Source organism: Amphibalanus amphitrite, unplaced genomic scaffold, assembly GCF_019059575.1.
Source record: "Amphibalanus amphitrite isolate SeventyFive unplaced genomic scaffold, NRLGWU_Aamphi_draft 002438F_arrow, whole genome shotgun sequence".
Lineage (NCBI taxonomy): Eukaryota > Metazoa > Arthropoda > Thecostraca > Balanomorpha > Balanidae > Amphibalanus > Amphibalanus amphitrite.
In genome coordinates, this window is record NW_024883878.1 from 8,140 (window position 1) to 31,701 (window position 23,562).

Genomic DNA, 23,562 nt, shown 5'->3' on the forward strand with positions numbered 1-23,562 from the left:
TTTGAACGAAATCGGGGGGACCCCCCATTGACCCAAAATTTTGATTTTCCCGTACAAACTTTCCTATGGGGAAAAAGTGAAATTTTCCTGCAGGACTGTGTCTGGGTAAACGAGAGCTTTCGATTGATACCCATTTTTACCATAGCACCACTTTTTTGTCCGTACAAAGGCGATTTTACGGATATTTTACGAGTCTAGGGGGCTTTACGGGTTTTAAACGTCAATGCAACGGGGACCGTTTTGGGGAAAGTTTCTCGGCTGGTGATGGGGCACCTGTGTGCCGATTTTGAACGAAATCGGGGGGGACCCCCCATTGACCCAAAATTTTGATTTTCCCGTACAAACTTTCCTATGGGGAAAAAGTGAAATTTTCCTGCAGGACTGTGTCTGGGTAAACGAGAGCTTTCGATTGATACCCATTTTTACCATAGCACCACTTTTTTGTCCGTACAAAGGCGATTTTACGGATATTTTACGAGTCTAGGGGGCTTTACGGGCCTTAAACGTCAATGCAACGGGGACCGTTTTGGGGAAAGTTTCTCGGCTGGTGGTGGGGCACCTGTGTGCCGATTTTGAACGAAATCGGGGGGGACCCCCCATTGACCCAAAATTTTGATTTTCCCGTACAAACTTTCCTATGGGGAAAAAGTGAAATTTTCCTGCAGGACTGTGTCTGGGTAAACGAGAGCTTTCGATTGATACCCATTTTTACCATAGCACCACTTTTTTGTCCGTACAAAGGCGATTTTACGGATATTTTACGAGTCTAAGGGGCTTTACGGGCCTTAAACGTCAATGCAACGGGGACCGTTTTGGGGAAAGTTTCTCGGCTGGTGGTGGGGCACTTGTGTGCCGATTTTGAACGAAATCGGGGGGGACCCCCCATTGACCCAAAATTTTGATTTTCCCGTACAAACTTTCCTATGGGGAAAAAGTGAAATTTTCCTGCAGGACTGTGTCTGGGTAAACGAGAGCTTTCGATTGATACCCATTTTTACCATAGCACCACTTTTTTGTCCGTACAAAGGCGATTTTACGGATATTTTACGAGTCTAGGGGGCTTTACGGGCCTTAAACGTCAATGCAACGGGGACCGTTTTGGGGAAAGTTTCTCGGCTGGTGATGGGGCACCTGTGTGCCGATTTTGAACGAAATCGGGGGGGGACCCCCCATTGACCCAAAATTTTGATTTTCCCGTACAAACTTTCCTATGGGGAAAAAGTGAAATTTTCCTGCAGGACTGTGTCTGGGTAAACGAGAGCTTTCGATTGATACCCATTTTTACCATAGCACCACTTTTTTGTCCGTACAAAGGCGATTTTACGGATATTTTACGAGTCTAGGGGGCTTTACGGGCCTTAAACGTCAATGCAACGGGGACCGTTTTGGGGAAAGTTTCTCGGCTGGTGGTGGGGCACCTGTGTGCCGATTTTGAACGAAATCGGGGGGGACCCCCCATTGACCCAAAATTTTGATTTTCCCGTACAAACTTTCCTATGGGGAAAAAGTGAAATTTTCCTGCAGGACTGTGTCTGGGTAAACGAGAGCTTTCGATTGATACCCATTTTTACCATAGCACCACTTTTTTGTCCGTACAAAGGCGATTTTACGGATATTTTACGAGTCTAGGGGGCTTTACGGGCCTTAAACGTCAATGCAACGGGGACCGTTTTGGGGAAAGTTTCTCGGCTGGTGGTGGGGCACCTGTGTGCCGATTTTGAACGAAATCGGGGGGGACCCCCCATTGACCCAAAATTTTGATTTTCCCGTAAAAACTTTCCTATGGGGAAAAAGTGAAATTTTCCTGCAGGACTGTGTCTGGGTAAACGAGAGCTTTCGATTGATACCCATTTTTACCTCTTTGTGACGTCATTTCTAGGGGAAAACGGGTCATAAAGGTTTCCCTCTACCGGGGCCTTTTTTCCCCCTACCGAATCTGTGCTGTGCTGAATCTGTGCTGAATCTGTGCCAACTTCCGTTACATCTTGGTGGTGGCGTCGGTGGGGTTAGCGGCGAGGAGTGGCGATAGGTTATGTAAGTTGTAGCAAGGTCTTTATATTTTTGAGCTTTTTCAATCAATGTTAAAGGTTTTTCGGAGTTGTTCAAGAGGATAGGTGCAAAATGTTGTTTGTATAAGTTCTCTAAGAATCTTGGTAGGTACGAACAGCGTCACAATTGTAGTAAAGGCTGCCCCGCACTGGACCTCGCATGCGGGTTGCGAGATTCCAGGACAAATCTTCGTATGGCATTTCTTCGTCGCGCAATTCTTCGTCCGCATTTCTTCGTCCGCAAATCTTCGTCGGCGCATTTATTCGTGTCGCATTACTTCGTCTCGCATTTCTTCGTAGGTGCAAAAATTAAGATTTGTCCGGTTACGATAGAGATTCCAGGACAAATCTTCGTATGGCATTTCTTCGTCGCGCAATTCTTCGTCCGAAATGCGGACGAAGATTTGCGTAGACGAAGAAATGCGTGGACGAAAAAATGCTTGACGAAGAAATGCGCCGACGAAGAAATGCGGATACGAAGAAATGCGCTACGAATTTTTGCACCTACGAAGAAATGCGAGACGAAGTAATGCGACACGAATAAATGCGCCGACGAAGATTTGCGGACGAAGAAATGCGGACGAAATATTGCGCGACGAAGAAATGCCATACGAAGATTTGTCCGGTTACGGGGTTGCGAGTTTGCGGGCATAATACTAATTCATATAGTGATTAGACCGTTCCCTTATGGTAACTTCATGAATGCAGTAAAGCCAGTACACCTTCAGAAAATTACATATAGTCGCAATACCAGCGCAACGAACCAAACCTCACAGAACTCGCAGACCTCGCAGTGAGGAAAATCGAAAGCTGGGCCCTGTTTCACCGGTGATAGCAGCACGCTGCTTTTACACGTGTCAAATTGGGTTTCCATGGAAACATCAACAGGCCCATTGCTCCAACACTACCATAAAACGGGGTGTTAAGGGACAGTTTTGAGGTGTTTTGTTAAATAACTCAAGAAGGGTTGGAGATAGAAGCATCAAATTGTCGGCATTTTATGTGGAATTTGGTGCTTTACATGCCTGCCACATTTAAGTTTTTAAGATTTATACCTGCATATTATTTTTATTATTTTTCATCACTGTCCCTTAGCACCCCAATGTGGGGTGTTAAGGGACACCTATATTATTCCAAGAAATGGTCATCAAATGCCCACAATTGGGGTGTGGAAGGGCACACAATTTATTTGTTGAAATGTTTTGCATATTCTGTCACAAAACAAGTCAGGTTCATTAACCACTAATGACCTTTTTAGCCAATTACGTGTAATGCAGTTTACGCTTCTGGAAAATGTGCTAATTATAAGGTAAACAGAACCAAAAAGTACCCTTCTGTCATCAATAAAAACCCATGTTGAAGCTAGTCACTTGTCATTATGTTGCCCTCTTTGTTTTAGCCTTTTTATGATGACATCACATTTACCTACATCAGTTTCCATTGACCCATCATTGTAAAAGAGAGGGTTGAGATGTTTTGTTATATAACTTAAGAAGTGTTAGAGATAAAAGCATGAACTTGCCAGCATTTTATGTGGAATTTAGTGTTTTCCATGCCTAGTGATAGAAAACTTAGTGAATTATATTTATATATTATTTTTTATTTTTTCTTCCCTGTCCCTTAGCACCCCACATCCACCTCAAAATATGCATGTATCCGGAAAAGAGGAAGAGGATGGTGAATGAATGGGCAGATTTGCACAAGTTTTTCAGGAAACATGTGCAATACATGTGACAATACACCTATGCATTCATTTTCCCTGTACACCCACTAGTTTATGTGGTACACACAGAGTTTTGGAGATGTTTCAATTTTGTGAAAATGTAGCATGATTTTCAAATCCATTTTTGAACCAACTCACTTGCATGAAAAACATACCATTTTGTCCTATGGTCAAGAACAAAACAGTGTCAACTACCTCACTGAAGTTTTTATTGAACCTTCTCAAATTAGGAAGTTAATATGACTCAAAGTTTTTCCCATGCCACTGTCCCTTAGCACCCCACTGTCCCTTAACACCCCATTTTACGGTACCACAAGTGTGACGTCAGCTCGCACAATTTGATAGCAGCGTGGTAGCAGCGTCCCGTGAAACACCGCCCTGACTCAAAATCAACTTTTGGAATGCGATGCAAGTTGGCTCGCATGCTAAAAACATGCAGACTCGCTTGTTGCATGGTGGTATGGGTTACTCAACATGAGAGTGTAGGTACCTATTTAATTTGGAAGAAACCCGAAAACAGAGAACTCGCAACCTGCATGCGAGGTCTAGTGTGGGGCAGCCTTAAGGACCTAAACTTGACATATACCCCTTGTTCACTGTTGTGACATTTATGTACCTAATCTGATAGCTCAGAGTTGCAATTTTGCAAAAAAAAAGATGGTTGAATTATAAATATTTTGTATTTCAGACATTTCAATAATGAACAACAATAAGAATGTGCCATCATCAGCAATTGATGCAAAATATACTGTAAACTGGGGTGACTTTGTTTCACTTTTGACCATTATGGTACAATATCTTCTATAGGTATCACTTGATATTTTACTCTGGAAACTGTTTCATCATATCAATTGGACAATTCTCTATCTAACTGAGTACAGTAAATTTCTTAAAATTTTTCATAAATATTTTTTTTTCTTAAAAAAATTGATCATTCTCACCCAGAGGTTGGGCTCACTATGATCACTACATTCAAATCACCTTATATGTGCCATAGGACCCATCAAAAGGGGCTTGTGTGATAAACTTACATGTTTTAATAAAATCAAAGGCTTTCCTTGACAAAAACCAGGGGTGGATTTTTATATTAAGTTGGGGTTGCACGTGCAACCCCAACTTTGAATTGTGCAACCCCAACATCGGTTTGTGCAACCCCAACTTTACAACTGAAATAAATCGGTGGGCGACTCGAATGGTGCCGCCCCCATAGCCCTGAGTCATCACAAAACTCTATGCCACCCGTTGACTTGGCACCATCTTTCAAAAGAGCCCTACCCATCATGTAGGCAATAGTCACCCCTCAACTATCTAGTGTAGTTGCCGCCTCCTCAGACCTCAAATAGGTGCCGCCCCCTCGAATGTAAGTGCCGCCCCTCGAATGTAGGTGCCGCCCCCTCGAATGTAGGTGCCGCCCCTTCAAATGTAAGTGCCGCCCTCTCGAATGTAGGCGCCGCCCATTAAATGTAGGCGCCATCCCCTCGCATGTAGGTGCCACCCCCTCGAATGTTGGTGCCACCCCCTCGAATGTACCTAAATGCCGCCCCTCGAATGTAGGTGCCGCCCCCTCGAATGCAGGTGCCGCCCCCCTCAAATGTTAGTGCCGCCCCCTCGAATGTAGATGCCGGCCCTCTTCGAATGTTGGTGCCGCCCCCTCAAATGTACCTAAATGCCGCCCCTCGAATGTAGGTGCCGCCCCCTCGAATGTAAGTGCCGCCCCTAAAATGTTAGTGCCGCCCCCTCGAATGTAGGTGCCGGCCCTCCTCGAATGCAGGTGCCGCCCCCTCGAATGTAGATGCCGGCCCTCCTCGAATGTAGGTGCCGCCCCCTCAAATGTTAGTGCCGCCTCCTCGAATGTAGATGCCGGCCATCCTCGAATGTAGATGCCGGCCCTCCTCGAATGTAGGTGCCGCCCCCTCAAATGTTAGTGCCGCCCCCTCGAATGTAGATGCCGGCCCTCCTCGAATGTAGGTGCCGCCCCCTCAAATGTTAGTGCCGCCCTTCTAATGTAGGTACTACCCTCCTCTCAAGAGCTTGAGCTGTCACAAGGCCGTATAGAGCTGTCGGACATGCAAAAATGACCAGTTAAAAAAAAATCGAGGATTTCGATTCCTGGTGCGCCGCTCACCGCTCAGTGGGGGGGTGGGGTGGGGGTGGTGCCCAGTGGAGGTCGCAGGGGGGCATCAGGGCCATGGCCCCCCAAAGACGAATCAGGGGCCATCATATAATTTGCCCCCTTAAACCACCGATGGGCCCCGATGGGCGTAGGGGCCCTGGCTCTTACCCGATTGTCACGAGGCTCAAGAAACCAACGCCAGGTATTATGTAACAGCCTCCATACCGGTCTTTGAGTATCCTTGACTTCTGAGGGCGCTTCAGTGGCCTTCAAGGGCCCACCTTGACCGATGAGGGCCCACATCGACCGATGAGGGCCCACGCCCCACATCGACCTCTCAGGGCCCTCCACTGGCCCTTGAGGGCCCTAAAGCGGCATCAGGAGTCCCCCAACCGGCCTTTGAGGGCCCCACACTGATCTCTTGATGGCCTCATTTCTGTCTCTGGGGTTCAGGACTGGCCTTTGGGTGCCGGTCACTAAGAGCCCGCATCGACCTCTGAGGGCCTCAAACTGGCCTTCGAGGGCCCTGTACTGGTCTCGAGGGCTCCCAAACTGGTTTCTGGGGGTCCACGCCTCTAATGGCCTCATTTCTTTTTCTGGGGGCCCAAGACTGGCCTTTGGGTGTCCCCGAGGGCCCGTACTGACTTCTGAAGGCCCGATGCCGGTCTCTAAGGGTCCACATCGGCCTCTGAGGGCCCTATGCTGACCTCTGGGGTCCAACACCGACCCATGCTGGTCTTTTAGGGCCCCACACTGAACTCTGAGGGCTCCACGCTGGCCTTTAAGATACCACACCGGCATGTGAGGGCCCACGTCGGCCTCTGATGGTTCCAAACTGCCCTTTGAAGGCTCTGTACTGGTCTCTGAGGGCCTCACACTGCCGTTACGGACCCACGCTGGTCTTTTGAGGGTCCAAACTGGTCTCTGACGGCCCAAACTGGCCTCCTAGGGCCCCACACCGTGGCTTCGGATGGCCCAATTTCTGTCTCTGGCGGACAAAGACTAACCCTTGGGCATTTCTGAGGGCCCGTACTGGCTTCTGAAGGCCCGATGCCGGTCTCTTAGGACCAACATTGGCCTCTGAGGGCCCATCCTGGCTTTTGAGGACGCTCTGTCCGGCCTTTTAGGGCCCCATACTGGCCTCTGAGGGCTCCACGTTGGCCTGTAGAAATCAAACTGGCCGCTGAGGACCCACGTCGGCCTCTAATGGTTCTAAACTGACCTTTGAAGGCCCTGTACTGGTCTCAGAGCCCAGAGGGCCCTAAACTGGCTTCTAAGGGTCCCAAACTGGCCTCTGAGGGCCCCAAACCGGCCTCTAAATGTCTCACACCGGCTGCTGATAACCCTATTTCTGTCACTGACACCCAAGGCTGGCCCTTGTCCCTTGGGTGCCTCTGAGGGCCCGCACTGGCTTCTGAAGGCTCTATGCCGGCCTCTGAGGACCCATGACGGTCTTTAGGGGCCCTGTGGTAGTGTGCTCCTCGATTGTCTCCCTGGAGCCGCCTCTGCGATGACTTGCCCGCCGGCGCATGGGCCGACGGCTGGGGTCAGCGGGCGCGGTTGAAATGTGGACCAGTCTTGTTCGAGACACAATGCAAGCGGGAGCCCTACTGTCGCTTATAACAGGCCCCACACTGGACTCTGAGGGCCCCAAACTGGCCTCAATGGGCCCCAGCCGGTCTTTGGGGTCTCTACACCGCCACTGATGGCCCTATTATGGTCTCTGGGGTGCCAGGTTAGTCTGGTCCCTGAGGGCCCACATCGGTCTCTGAGCCTGGGGGCCCCATACAGGCCTTTGAGGGCCAATACTGGCCTTTGAGGGCCCTACACCGACCTCTGAGGGCCCCGAATCGGGCTCCTCTGAGGGACCCACACTAGCCTCTGATGAACCCACTCCGGTCGCTGGGGGCTCAAGATTGAACTTTGGGTGCCTCGCACTGGGCTCTGAGGGCCCACATTGACCTCCGAGAGGTCCACACTGGCTTGTAAGGGATCATATTGGGCTGGCCTCTGATGACCAACTGGTTCTGGAGGGCCAGTACTGGCCAGTGGCCACTCAGGGTCCCAAACCGGCTTTTGAGGGCCATAACCGGCATCTGATGGACCGAACCGGACCCTGGTGGCCCAAAACAGGCCTCAGAGGGCCCCGCACCAGACTCCCATCTTTAGTCTCTGGGGTCCAAGGAAGAACTTTTGGCTTTTCATGCCGTCCTCCAAGGTTCCCTGTCAGTCTCTGTTGGTCCCCATGTCGGAATTTCGGAATTTGAGGGCCGTTATCTCGTCGCAGCGGGCCGGCATTAACCCGGCAATTGCTGGGGTATTTCGCCACCCACCGTTTGCTGGGGGGGGGGGGGGGGGGGGGCGTTAAACGCCCCCAGCCGATAACTCGAGAACCAATGGGCGCAGCGAAACGCACGAGGCGGCAAACGAAAGAACGCGACGAGACGTTTCAGATGAGTACTTTAAAGTTGAATTTTGAGGTCACAGGTCAGGTCAAGGTCAGGTCAAACACCTGAAATCGGGCTTTCAGTAGCGTGGACTTCAGGACTTCGCAATGGGCGCCTCTCGTCATAAACTCTGTCAAAACGGTGCACAATCCACCATATAAGGCCTACAAGAGTGTCAGCTCTATGCAGGGGTCAGTCAAGCATAGGTCAGGGTCAAGGTCAGGTCAACCGGGCAGGCACATATCCCCGAAAATAAAAACTGATATTCGCAGCCTGTGACACATGTTTTATGGGTAATTTGGGGCGTAGAACACGATGGTGACATTCATTTTATCATATGTGTACGTGTTTGCCTAAAAAAGCTCAATTTAAGAAATGCATGTATCATGGTCGTGAAGTATGTCACGAAAAAATTGCCAAGATTCAGTTCAAGATTTTGGAAAATGCGGAACGATAATCAATAATCGAAGATAGCCATTTGGTTGTTCATGGTATTGGCAGTCTAATGGCGTTTACGTCATGTCTGTGTGTCTATTTTGTGATTTTATATGATTTTTTTGAACATATGCCGTTTTTGGTCGAAAACTCAGAAACCATGACGTCACTAAAATCTCGATATCTCAAAAATTTTCCAAACGATTTTTTTTGAAACTTTGTTACAATAAACTTCAATCAATTCCCTACAGGTACCCAAAATTTGGCGCCCCTGCGGCGCGCCGTTTTTATGCTATGGCCCGGCGAAAAAAGTGGGGGCGTTTAACGCCCCCCCCCAGCAACTCGCGGGTTAAGGTCTATTGCCATATCGGGGTCACATCGGTTTCTGAGGGGCGAGGGCCCATGTCTGCTGCCAAGGGTCCCTGGTCTCTGATAGTTCCATTTAGGTCTTTGAGAGCCCGGGCCTGCCCATCATAGGCGCCTCATGTTATCTTCTTATTCTCTGCCGATCTCGGAAGGCCCCTGTCGATCTGTTTGGCCCTTGCAGGTTTTTAAGGGTCGCTGCTAGTCTCTGAGAGCCCCATGTCGTTAGTTGTGTCTATTTTGGGTCGCATTGGCACCACACATGTCTCTTAGGGCCCATACCAGTCAAGGGGTCCCACATTGACCTCTCAAGGACCAACGCTGGCCTCAAGGGCTCACACCACCTCAGAGGTTCCGAACTGGCCTTTGACGACCCCGCACTGGCCTTTGATGACCCTGGGCCCGCACTGGCCTCTGATGGCTCAGGCAGGTCTCGTAAGACCCACGCTGGAGTTCAAAGACCCATACTACTGTGCGAGGTCTCACCCGGTTTATGAGGGTCAATCTCAATACTGGCCTTGAATGATCTTACGCCGGGCTTATGTAAGGGTCTCATACTGGTTTCAGAAGTTTTCCGCTACTTACGAAAAACTTCAGGGGGAGGGGGCTGATATTCGCCCCCCCCCTCCGCGGTACGCGGGTTAAGCTAACACACCGGTTGACCTGACCTTGACCCTGACCCCCCCCAGCGAGGGTCTACAGGGGCCCCTTTGCCAATTCGCCCCCCCCCCCCAACGCCAAGTTTACGACCGTACCTGGTGGCGCCCACTTCCGGACTATTGCGCCCCTCGGAACCGCTTTGGGCGCCCTTTCAGGGCTGTGCAACCCCAATAAAAAACAAAAAAATCCACCCCTGACAAAAACTCACACATTTTACTGCAAAACTATGAATTATTGAGCTATTAAAATAAAGATGCATGCTTCTTGTCTAAACTCACATTACACAGTCATGGATGATATAACACTGGATTGGTGTCTCGTGGAAATTAACATTGGGATCCGCGACATTGGGATCAGGCCTGCCATCTAGCGAGAGAATTGTCGTAAGTTAGGAGCAAGCCGAGTGAACGCCATCTCTCAGCATTATGACACACGTGGGTGTTGTGTTAGTTGGCTTGAAGTGCATTTTCCCACGAGTTGGAGGTAATCTTACTGGACCTGAGACGACAAAAAATGTCTGAAATGCTTGTAAGCCAAAAACGTCAAGCAGCCTTTAGGTAATAACGAAAATAAAATGCGTAAGACTGTGTGTAATGAAGCGCCCAGTCCCATTGGCTTGTACGACCTTTTATATCGTCATTTACTCACAATGGTACAGCAGTTTGACAATATGTCACTTACATATTTGGTAGGCTTATTCCTTCTTCTCCGAATTTCGCCCTATTTTCTTCATCTAAGTTAATGTTACGGCACGTGCCACGTGCCAACTTAGGGGTGTCGAAATTGTTCCACATAAAGTAACTCCGCAATGGCTGGGCCAATTACAGTAAAACTTCGTCAATAGTTAGGCATCCAGTGGCCAATGCATTTCCATGTGTCACTATGGGGGTGCTACTGCACGTGCGGCGCACGTGGGGGGGGGGGGGGTGCCGCTTCCATATCTCAAGAACGGCTGGGCGGATAACACTCAACTTGGTACACAAATGTCACATCGATGCTCGCACTGCATTGATCAGTGCTTACATTGGTGCGGAGTCGTTAGGAAAACGATGAAATGAGATTCGTGGTGTTAATGCCTTTCTGTTCCAGCAGCTGATTGATTCGCAACAAGAGATCCTTGTTTGTGAAGGCTTCGTCTCCCTTTTCCACCCCTTGTTTAAAATAAGATTAACAATGTACGAAGAAGATCACACATCAAAGTTGTTTTAGGCGGCTATCTTGGGCCAGGACTGCGAAGTTGTTGTCAGAGCCAGCGGTTCTGTTCCGACTCGGAGTCGGTTAATTTTTAAAAGCTGTAGTCGGAGATGAGTCGAACGTCACCGAAAAGTCATCGACTCCACAGATTCACCAGGGCTGCAGAGTCGGAGTCAGAGTCGGAGTCTGTGTGAATCGACAGTTCTGCCCGGAGGAGTCGGAGTCGATATTTGGAATTGGATACCGGAATCGTAGTTGGAGCCAAAGTCACTGAAATTTCATCGACTACGCAGCACTGGTTGGGTCCTTTTCATATTGCGTCTTGAATGACATATTGAACGGCAATGACGTTAGCAATTCCGTTTAAGTTTTTCATTAGACTTATAGATAGTTACTTACGTTCGCTTTGTTCTTTGATCGGACAATTTGTTTGATTTAGGCCAAGTAAAGACTCATGTGAAAAATAGCGAAAACGACACGTGCTGGCGAAGTCTCCAATAACTCCCTGTTTCACGATTTAATGAGGAAATAACATGGAACTGCTTATCTTATTACTGACCCTGCACATAAATCTATTAATTTCTTCGCTGTTACTGACATATAAAGACATAACCTTTTGAAAAATTGCACAACAAGCCTGCTACTACACCACACTCCCGTGTGGCACAATGCTAATCAGCGGTGTTCACTCGGCTTGCTCCTAACTTACGATAATTCTCCCGCTAGATGGCAGGCCTGCGCTCAATGTCGCCAAAAACTGCGAAGACACCAATCCATTATTATCTCATCCATGACACAGTTATAAGCAGCCAAATTAGCTAATTTAACCTCTGACTTCAAGATTAAGTAACAGTCACAGATGTCCTAAGCCACAGGCTACCGGTCCTACATCACACTTTGTCTGCTGGTGGCTGTGGGAAGCAACACTGCTCATGCCCCTTCCAGTTGATTGTCTTTTTCACTTCTCATTGATGCTCCAATTACCACTGAGATAGAGCAGCTCAATGCTCATCCTCCATCCTCTAGTATCTACACCTTTGCTTTCTCTTTCTTTATCTGTGTCTTTCTCATCTTTACCATTATTATTGCTGGAGATGCTAGCGAATTTACTTTTCTCCGGTTCAGCTGTTGCCCTTTTCGCTGGCCAGAACCCATAAGTTGAAATATGGACTTGGAGCCATACCGCTTTTGAAAAAGAAAAAAGGATAATACGTACGCCATAGTCTCTGTCTCTGTCTCTGTCTCTGTCTCTGTCTCTGTCTCTCTCTGTCTCTCTGTCTCTGTCTCTCTCTCTCTCTCTCTCTCTCTCTCTCTCTCTCTCTCTCTCTCTCTCTCTCTCTCTCTCTCTCTCTCTCTCTCTCTCTCTCTCTCTCTCTCTCTCTCTCCTCCCGCTGCTGCTGACACGGGCGGCGCGGCGCCGGCGCTCAGTGGATGACACCAGGTCGTGATTCTGCCGCAGGCGTCCGGGCCGCCGTCGCCATGGCTGCCGAGTTTGAGTTTGTGCCACCGCCCGAGGCGCCCGTGTTTCGGCCTACCGCTGACGAGTTCGCCGACCCGCTGACCTACATCAACAAGATCCGGCCGATCGCCGAGCAGACGGGCATCGCGCGCATCATCCCGCCCCCGGTCAGTGTCCGAGCGCGCCCAGCGACCCACCACCAGCAGTCGCCCCTTCAGTCCAGCAGGCTGGCGCACTTCAGCCCTTCATCTGAATAATTATTGGTTGATATTTTTTAAATGGGTGTAAGTTGCAGGCAAGTTTTTATGGCGTTTTCCATATGTAGGTAATGAGCGAGTGGAGCAGGCGAGCGAGTTCATGTGTGGTTTAACGGAAAAATCTCTGTATGGCCACGTAAAAGACGAAAAGGTTTCCCATATCAAATTTGATAACATTTCTTTTTTGGCAAATCTGATCAAACTTTGATGAAATTTGTAAGAATTACAATAGCAATTAATTACTGAGCGGATTGCGCTGAAATTTGGCATGTATGAAGGCACCCAGCGTGCGATGCATTCCCGTGTGCCTCGGATAGAGGCTTCTGCCTTTTATGTGCATTCCCGTGTGCCTCGGATAGAGGCTTCTGCCTTTTATGTGCACCTGCACGGGCCGCTTCCAGATCTCGAGAACGGCCGCGCTAATGGCCGGACCGGTTACAGTCGTTTTTTTTTAAGCCTGTCTGATCGCTTTAAGTGCACAACTGAATAAGGCACGAGTCGAGCTATTGCAAGGAATGGAGAAACGAAAGTAAAATGAAGATAAAGGTACAATTTTCAGCTCGCCCAAAGCTGGCCAGTGTCAAGGATATGGAGGCTTCACGTGGGCTTTTCATTAGAGTGCTTTAACGGTGGGCCTCCCTGCCACCTTCTGCGCGGTGGGGGGGGGGGGCATTTTTTTGCCCCCCCCCGTATCTCCGACATAGGCGGCGGAACGGGGAGGGGACCGGGGCACCGTGCCCCCCTTTGATTTTGGCATTTTAACCTTAGCCCTATGGGCGTTGCATGGAAAGAATGGGACCAAAAGTCGGCAGTGCCCCTCCTTAATTGAAGCTGTTCCGCCGTTACTGATCTCCGAAACTACTGGACGGGTCCGTAAAATTCAAACGGCGTTCGATAGCCCTGTCAAAGTTAATGGAGGGAAGTCAGATTTCATTGACCTCGGGGTCACCGATGACGTCACTGGTCAGGTCAAAGATAAAATGTTTCACCGTTCACAGGTCTTCTAGGGAATGGGCTATAACACCGATTCAAACGCATTTTGTCGAAAATCAGCGATAGGGCGTAGGTTGCCTAGTACATATGTTGCTATTAGAGGCCACTGATAATACCAGGTCAGGTCACAGCCAGGTCAGGTCACCAAGGGTCAGCACATGAACCCAACTTTACTAACCCGCGGCCGGCTGGGGGTCCTGGATTTTCACGCCATGCGGGGGGTGTTTGAACACCCCCCTTCTAACTCGGCTCCTGGGCCACGTAGCGATACGCGGAAGGCGGCGTTCGAAAGAGCGCCAAAAATAATGACGAAATCACTTCGTTCACTTTTTTGGTCAGGTCAAAGGTCAGGTCACCAGAAGTCATTGAAGGCAAAATTTCGCCGATTTTCAGGTCGAATGTCGACAATTTCCAGGAAGCCAACGCATAACTCGGGAACTTATACAGGGTGATCCAAAAAAATTGGAACCCCTAACTTAAAATGTCTGTAAGTCCGAAAGTTTTCATTTTATTGACAAATTGCAATCATCATTAGAAAGAGCGTTCAATTCTCTATAGAACCAAGTTAATTGAACTTAACTATTACTATAAATATTACCCTAGTTATATGCCTATAAAATTTGTGTCACGAAACTCAGTGAAACGGTTTTCAACATTATCCGCAAATCAGTGATTTGCGGTTTGCTGTTCTGACTATGTCGCATGTCGGAGGTTAATGAATAAAAATAGCTCATTCACGTGCTATTGTAATGAATTTAAATTTCAGCAGGAGCAAAAAAAAAAAATGTCATTCGGTGCTCCGTGCCACACGGCCCACTCAGTGGTCGAGTTTCAGGAACAGGCCTGCCCGGCCTTCATCGAGCCAGATGCCTGGCCACCGAAGAGTCCTGTCCTCAGCCCTTTTAACTTATTCGTGTGGAGCAAACTGGAGCGAATGGTGTACAGAGGTCAAGAGGATCAGCACCATCGAGGAGCTGAAGGAAAGGCTGACGGCCTGCTGGGACCAGTTGTCCCAGAGACTGCTGGCCCGCGCAGTTGAAGCCGTCAGCAAGCGGCTGCAGGCCTGCGTGACGGCCCACGGAGCTCGGTTTGAGCACATGCTGAGATGAACAGCGGAAGCTAGGATGCGTGTATCTGTTTTATTGTGTGCTTCTGCGTAAACTTTTATGTAATAAAATTGAATGTGGATGTGGTATTATTCCTAAAAAAAAAAAACAGATGGAGTGCTAACGGATTTCAGTGCATTGTTAACAATTGGCGATTTCGTTTCACTCAGTTTTCTGACGCTCATTCCGAAACCTTACAGTGTGTCAATACTTTACAGGATACATGCACCAACTTGACATGACTTTATAGAGGATTTAATGCTCTTTCTAATGGCGTTTGCAATTTGTCAATAAAATAAATACTTTTGGACTTATAGACATTTTAAGTTAGGGGTTCCAAATTTTTTGGATCACCCTGTAGAGCTACAACGCCGCGGAAAAGCGCATTCGATAGCCCTATTAACGCCCTTTCTGAGTAGAGTAATTCTCTCAGATTTGACCTAATGTCAACGGTTTTGCCTGCAGGGGGCAAAAACTGCAAAAATAGCTGATTTTTCGGAAACAGTTTTTCTGCAATAACTTTTGACCCAACCCTTGTAGGAGCTTACTTTTACCGGCATCGTGTTCCTCTGGTCAAGACGCATCGAATGAACTATAACTTGACCTTGAAAGGTCAACTTGAAAATTTGACCTCAGGTCAAGGTCATGACCTGACCGGAAAGGGTCATGTTGCATATCAATCGATCCGTATCGTCAAGATGAACAAATCTAAGGCGTTTTCACCGCTCTGGCATGCCTCTATCAAAAGTTATTTGCGAAAAACTGTTAGACACCATTCGTGACCTGAGATGACCTCAGGGGCATAAATTCTCGCGGATAAGTCACGGACACCATTTTTTAATGTTCAATGTGTCTAAACCACTTGTAATTCAGTGTTTGGGAGTGTTTATAATGTCTTTCGTCCAAAAGAGGCGCATTTCAATTTTCTCCCATTGACTTATAATGGGGAGGTCGCAAAATTGACCTGACCTTAGGTCACCGATATCAAAATTCCGAGATAAACATTTTATAGATACTGTTACCCTCATCAATCGCTGAAAGTTTCAAAGCGGTCGGTCACTCGGTGTAGCTATGGCAGACATTGAAACTTTTTGTGAGGTGAGGTCACTTCAAGTGACCCGGTGACCTGACCTTGAATGAATTTGGTCTGAAATTTTTCTGGGGTGTTCAAACACCCCCCAACAGGGCGCGGGCTAAGGTTGTGCGATGCGTGTTTTTTGGCCAATTTTTCATTTCCAACTCAATGGTGTTGGTTATAAGACCATCAGGTACGGTTTAGGTCACTTTCTGGTGGAGGTCAGGTCAAGGTCAGGTCAAAAAAGATCAAATTTTAATGTTGATAGTTTTGCATAAAATGGGTATTTATTCGATGCAGCTCGTCACGGGGAGTCTAATGGTGGTCTTTGTTTTGCGCGACGAGGTCTAGAATTGCTAACAATTGAGTTTGAAAATTTGACGTCAATTTTGAGCAGTTTTTCACTATAACTTGGAAAAAACAGGTATCGATCTCAAATTCGGTATACCTATGGATAGAAGGCGGTAGGGACTATCACATATATTCCGGGTTTGTTTTGGATTTTTCGTCTATTATGTTCAAAAAATCTATTTTTTGATTTTTTTTTTGGGGTCAAAAGCCAAAAATTTAAAAAAAAATTGAGGCATCAGTTTTGTAGTCCTGTTAATTCTACACCTTTTATGTCTGAAGCTTTTTTTCTGGATCTCTAAAGCTGTAGGCCTGACAGCTGTTCCCGCGAAACCTTTTTATGGTCGAAAATGGCAGAAATGACGGCACTCCAACGTCATTAGCGGCCAACCTATAATAGCCTTCGGAAACTTTTTTGGTCATAATGTGCAAAAGCTATTCACGGGAGGGTACTGAAAGTTTGGTGACGATTGCGCAGTGGTTCTGGAGATATATGGAAAAAAACTAAGGGGGGGGGAGGGGCGCAAAAAATTCCCTCCACTGCCTGGAAGGTTATGATGGCGCAGGGGGCATTTTTTTGCCCGCCCCTTTAGTTTTTTCGATATATCTCGTGAACCGCTGCGCCGATCGTCACCAACCTTTCAGTACCCTCCCGTGAATAGCTTTTACACTTTTTGACAATTTTTTTCCAAAGACTATGATAGGTTGGCCGCTAATGACGTCGGAGTGACGTCATTTCTGCCATTTTTGACAAAAAAAGGTTTTGCGGGAAGAGCTCTCAGGCCCACAGCTTTAGAGATAGGTACATACAAATTTTCTTGACATGAACGGTGTATAATTAAGAGGGCTATAAAATAGCTATCTCAGATTTTTTATTTGTTTTTGTCCCCAATTTTTTTTTTTGAATATAATAGCCGAAAAATCCATTTTTTATTTCGAAAAAATTGGAATACATGTGATAGTCCCTACCACCTTCTATCCACATGCCAAATTTGAGATCGATACCTCTTTTTGGCCAAGTTATAGGGAAAAAACATCAAAATTGACGACGTCAAATTTTCAAACTCTTCTTAGCAATTCTAGACCACGTATCGCAAAACAAAGACCACCATTAGACTCCCCGTGACGAGCTGCATCGAATCAATGCCCATTTTATGCAGACCTATCAACTTTGAAATTTGACCTTTTTTGACCTGACCTTGACCTGACCTCCACCAGAAAGTGACCTAACCGTACCTGATAATCTTATAACCAACACCATTGAGTTGCAAATGAAAAAATGGCCATAAAACATGCATCGCACAACCCTAGTAAAGTTGGGTTCATGTGCTGACCCTTGGTGACCTGACCTATGACCTGACCTGGTATTATCAGTGACCTCTAATAGCAACATATGTACTAGACAACTGATGCCCTATCGCTGATTTTCGACAAAATGCGTTTTACTCGATATTATAGCGCATTCCCTAGAAGACCCGTGAACGGTGAAACATTTTATCTTTGGCCTTGCCTGTGACGTCATCAGTGACTCTGAGGTAAATGAAATTTGGTTTCTTTTGACAAATTTGACAGGGCTATTGCACGCTGTTTGAATTTCATGGATTCGTCCAATAGTTTCGGAGATACGGGGGGGGGGGGGGAGGAGGGAAAAAATGCCCCCCTCCACCGCGCGGAAGGTGGCCGGGGGGCCCACCGCCTGCCGGGTTAAACGATTAGACAGGGTTAACAAAATCGGACTATAGTAGGGTACCGCACGCGAGCCAGCCAAAAGTACCCCCATTACACTTCGGCACGTGTAGGGCTCCCTCTCGTGCTCGCTCGTTTCTGGTCCCAAAAGACGTCCTAGGTACTGTTTGAGCACCATGACTGTTTTTCAGGATTGGCAGCCGCCATTCGCGGTGGATGTGGACAACCTGAAATTCACACCCCGGATCCAGCGACTCAATGAGCTGGAGGTAAGTAGTCGCCGCCATCAATTATCATTGGATCAGATAGTTACGAAAATAACTGGTTAGGGGTGGCTCTTTACGGCCCTGATTCCAAATATCGGCTCTAAATTGGCCTTAAGTCAACAATGTAGCTGCTGACGCACGGTAACGCACGGTGTTCAGCGACATTCCAAGCCCTGTTTCTCCGAAAGGAGATGAGTCCTTTGAAATCGGTCAACGGTGTTTTGAAGAAATTTCAGCGGTGCATACTACAGGATGTCCCATGAGTTCCTTTTCACCTAAGTTTTATGTTTAGTCGTTCTCTTGCTTTACGACACGTTCAACGGAATTATTAGATTAGCTTATGTGGTTGCCATGGCAACTGGCAATATGCTCTATAATATTTTTTTTTTTCTATAGACAAATCGTTTTTTGCTAGAGACTCCAGTTTTTGTAGAGACGTCTGACGCCGCAACATGGGGGTCTCCGATACGGGTACGTCTCAGTATTTAGTCAGCCCATGGGCCATTCGGGATGGTTGAAGGTGGTCGTAGCCGGCCAGTCTGTATCTGGGACACCCTGTAGGCCACCTCTCATCCCAGCCTGTATGTAGTCGCTGAATACTCGCAACATGGCAGCATGGGAGGACTTGGAAATGTCCTACATCGTCAAAACACGACCCTCAGTGACCTGACCTCCGTGACCTGACCTGATATCACTGACCTCGAATAGACCTCAAGATATCAAAACGCAATGTACGTACAGGTCTCGCGGGTTTTAGCGGTAGGTTTTGCACCTAGAAAATTTAGTGTACTTCAGGCTATATCTTCGTCGTCTTAAGCTTTTAAGTGTTGAAGATGCGATCGACTTGTTGGGTAACAAGCCGGTCATGATCGTGTAAAATGGCTTCATCGTAGATCGATTAGTTTCTGAGATATAACCGGAAATGTAAAAGTGCAAAACCTACCGCTTAATCTCGCGAGACCTGTACTCTGTTTTACATGCAAATAAAATATGAGAACGAACTTATGGGACACCCTATGTATAAAATATTAAGTACGGGTCAGAAAAGTGTATCAGACACTCCGATAGCAGGACGTACGGAATGTCCGAAAAATCTTAAATATAGTTGGCACTTGGCAACCTTGTTCCGACTCCTGAGGTTCTGTTACTCGCAGATTCCGGCCAGCTCGCGGTAACCGCGCACGGCCAGCGCCGGCGACCTGAAGTAAAAAATGCCCCTCATTTTTGATGTTGCAGGGTAAAGCAGCTAAATTTTACATATTCTGAAAGGTAATTGTTTGGTAAACACCATATTGATAAAAGAAGAGCGGGACCTAGCGGGACTTTTTATATCGGCATTTCATAATATTTATAACAGTAAAATTAACTCACAATTTTAAAAGCACCTAAAAAACGTAACATTTGAAGCGTATTTATAGGTATATTTCGCTATAAGTTTTTCTTTCCATCGTGAAACCCATGGTCTAAACTATCAGGTTAGACCCCGAAAATATTGATAAAGCCGCCTAATATATATTTTTTCTTGCCTACATCAGCTGCTATTTTTCTCCGTACGAAAACGGGTCCACGATGCTTGTCACAGAGCTTTGTGTTTGGGCTGATGTGGCGACGCTGTACACCATGGACGAAAAACATTTGCAGATTTGTGGTCCATGAACAATGAACATTTCTGAACTAGTGATACAGTTTAAGTCAATTTGGGAAAGGTCGGCAAATCCACCAATGTCGCGCTAATTCCGACCGCGGTCCCATCGTGCGTTGGGGCTATCCAACGCTGTTTGTTTGCTGCTTGTCGCTATGTTGCGTGTTTGTTTGCTGCTTGTCGCTATGTTGCGTGTTTGTTTGCTGCTTGTCGCTATGTTGCGTGGTTCTCGAGCAGTTTTCTAAAATTGGATTCTGGTTGGGTGTGACGATGATGATGTCATCGGTTGTGGACGGAGGTCAATGAAATTGGGTTACAAGGTAGTTCCGTGGTACGGTGGTAGGGCTATCCAACGCCGTTTGAATTTTGAAAATCGGCCGGTAACTTTCCGAGATCTTAGGGTGGGGGGGGGGGGGCAAACCCTCCCTACGGGTGATAGGGTCCGCCGATAGCCCTATGGGATGCGGGTTAGATATCGATAGTCTCACAAAATGAGTACCAAGTTGATTATACACAGGTCGTAGTATTGATGTAAGCTGGCGACGTAGCAAAATTTGCACTGATAACGACTTATCTTTTGCAGTAATAGTAAAATGTAGTGGCAGCCGTTGGAATATTGATTTTGAAGGCTGACGCTGAATGTATACATACTTTTTACCTTTTTACCTACATCTTGCAGATCTTCATTTGCACGTAGAGAATGGTTGGTAGCTTTTGAATGAGAAAGCTTTGCAGCGTGCATTGAGTTTTTAATATACGAAGTTTGCTTTCGCCGTTTCAAAAGGAAAAATGCCCCTTAAAAAAAGTTGAAAAATTCGACATTAATGTTTTATTTTTCGCAACGGGTAAAGAGCCAATTGCCGAATCCGCTCACAACTCACGAGCCAAGCACATACACTAATTAATTGCAGTGATGAACAAGTTAAACTTAGTGCATAACCCATGGTATATAAAAACACTTCTCTAGTCGAATCTGAAAAAAGCGCAGAACACCATGGATGGGTCGAAGCAAGTTGGCGGAAGCAGCAAGTCGCTGAGTTGCGCTTTTACCTCTAACTTCATTTAATCGAATAAAAGTTTTGATTTGAATTTTGTTAACTTTAATTTGGTGTTCTTTGGTTTTTAATTTGCTGTTTGATTAATTTAATTTGAAGTTCGGCTCTATTAATTTTAGACCAGGTTATTTTAATTTGAAGTTCCCCTTGTTTTAATCCGCGCCCCGTAGGGCTATCGGCGGACCCTACCACCCGTAAGGGGGGGGGGCGTTTCGGCCCCCCTAAGATCTCGGAAATATACCGGCTAATTTTCAAAATTCAAACGGCGTTCGATAGCCCCACCGGGGAAATACCTTGTGACCAAATTTCATTAACCTAGGTCAAACCGATGACGTCACAGGTCAGGTCAAAGGTCGGATTTTCACCGTTCACAGGCATTTCTGATGTGAAATCGAGTAAATTGTTAAGTTATTGAAAATCATCGATGGTGCATTGTTCGTCAAACACATACTTTGCTATCTGAGGTCACTGATACCAGGTCAGGTCACAGAGGTCTGGTCACTGGGGGTCACAATATGAGAGTGTCGTGTGGTACATGTTTTATAACTAGTTCATTTTACATGACAAAATTGATTATGTGGGTCAGGCAGCCTTTTGGGCCAGCTTGGGTTACGTTCTGTTGAAGGTCAGGTCAAGGTCAGGTCAAATTAGGTTAAGTTTCATAGTTGATATTTTTGCATAAAATGGGTATCGATTCGATGCACCTCGTCACGGGGAGTGTAGTGATGGTCTTTGCTTTGCCCTACGTGCTCTAGAATTGCCAAAAATTTAGTTTGAAAATTTGACTTCATCACTTTTTAACAGTTTTTTCGCTATAACTTGGCCAAAAAAGAGGTATCGATCTGAAACTTGGTATGTGGATAGAAGACGGTAGGTTATATCAAATGTATTCCGTTTTTTAAACTCAAAAAAACGTTTTGGATTTTTTGGGTAATATATCCAAAAAATGACGTGTTTTGATTTTGGGGGTCAAAATTCAAAAATTGAAAAAAAAACGAGGCAGCAGTTTTGTAGCTCTGTCAGTTCTACACCTTTTATGTTTTGCTCATTTTCTGTATCTCCAAAGCTGTAGGCCTGACAGCTCTTCTCGCGTAGCTCATTTTCGGTCGAAAATGGCAGAACATGACGTCATTCTGACGTCATTTGTGGCCAACCTATCATAGCCTCTGGAAAATTTTTTGGTCACAATGTGTAAAATTGATGCCCGGAGGGGTCGGTGGCCATATCTGCAGCCGTTTAGGAGATATCGACGGAAAAGGACGGGGGGGGGGGAGGGGCTACGGGGCGCGGGTTAATTTGAAGTAAAAAAGGTGTAGTTCGATCAGGTGCCGAACAGCGGGCGCGCCTTCTGCCGTCAGGCACATACACGCGTGAAGCTCAACTTCCTGGACCAGATCGCCAAGTTCTGGGAGCTGCAGGGCTCTTCGCTGCGCATCCCGCTGGTCGAGGGCAAGGCGCTCGATCTGCACGCACTGCACTGCGAGGTGCAGAAGGAAGGTGAGCACCTACTTCACCCTGTGCGCGCGTGTGTGCGTCTGCGTGTGCGTGTGCGAGGGTGGCATTTATTTTCACATTCGCACATTTCCTGCAAAAATTGGGTTCTAGGACACCTTAGGTCATATCAGATCATCAATCTAGAGACTCCAAATCGAACCGTAAGCATAAAAAAGCATGGCAAAGAAAAACTATCGCGAGGTTTCCAAAATATGAAAATCTCAAGATCATGAAATTTGAAGCTAAAAATTGAGATTTTTAAAGGCATTTTGATCGTTTTTGGGGAAAACAGACCCTTCAGGGTGATCAATAAATAGGCAATAACATAAAGTTGGCCTCCATGAGAAGCACATAATATACGAATACTGCATGGGGGAGCGGGCAATAGCAAAAATATTGCCCGATGTGACGTCACTGTCGCCCGAGGGTGAAGACCGAAACAAGTGCTATTGCCCGAGGCGAAGCCGAGGGCAATAGCACCTGTGGAGTAGGGTGTGTCACTAATCGCAATGCAAGTTGCTCCATCGATTTTATTGTGCCCCACTCATGTGGAAAGGGCGTGGCATTGTTAATTTCCCGCAAATTTTAACCCCCAGGCGGCGCCGAGCGAGAGAAGTTTACCCTATCTCACAACATAGGCGACCCTAGCGCCCCTGGCGGCTGTTTGCGAAACTAACAGGCCGCTGACTGTATGGGCTTATCCCTGCTCTCTGTAAGCGCGTCCAGGGACAAATAATAGTATGGGCAGCTTGCAGAGAGTGCAAGCTAATGAAGAATACCTATAATGAATACAATATATTGTCACATGGGCCCAGGAACATTCTTCAAGTTGGGGTGCAAGCCCAAAATACCTGACATGACGCATATGAAATAGTAGCGTAGTCAGGGGGTCCCAGGAGGCACGTGCCCTCTAGTCCCCCCCCCCTATCGCATTCAGAGGACCCCTCGGGTCGGAGGGGCTCTGTGGCACCAGTTTACCGCTCAGGGTCTATGCTGGCCATATTTCGATTCAGAAAGAATAGGGCTTGTAACAGCACCTCGTGAGTCCAAAGAAGCCTCACTAAATTGTCCATGAGGGTTACACGCCGGCTTCTGAAGGCTACTGGCGGCCTCTGAGGGCCCTTTACCGGCCTCTTATGGCCGCTAGCGTGCCTCTGAGAGTCCTTGCCGGCCCAAGAGGGGCCATATCTAGGGCCTT

General features: G+C 47.1%; 1 protein-coding gene across 1 annotated transcript; it reads left to right on the forward strand.

Annotated features, from left to right (window-relative positions):
* Positions 1-2,016: 2,016 nt before the first annotated feature.
* Positions 2,017-22,597, forward strand: LOC122376993 (lysine-specific demethylase 5B-like). Its single transcript, XM_043356953.1, has 4 exons — positions 2,017-2,153; positions 12,443-12,609; positions 18,099-18,176; positions 22,229-22,597. Exons 2-4 carry the CDS (start codon positions 12,463-12,465, stop codon positions 22,595-22,597), a joined length of 594 nt encoding a protein of 197 aa, XP_043212888.1. The 5' UTR covers positions 2,017-2,153; positions 12,443-12,462.
* Positions 22,598-23,562: the final 965 nt, after the last annotated feature.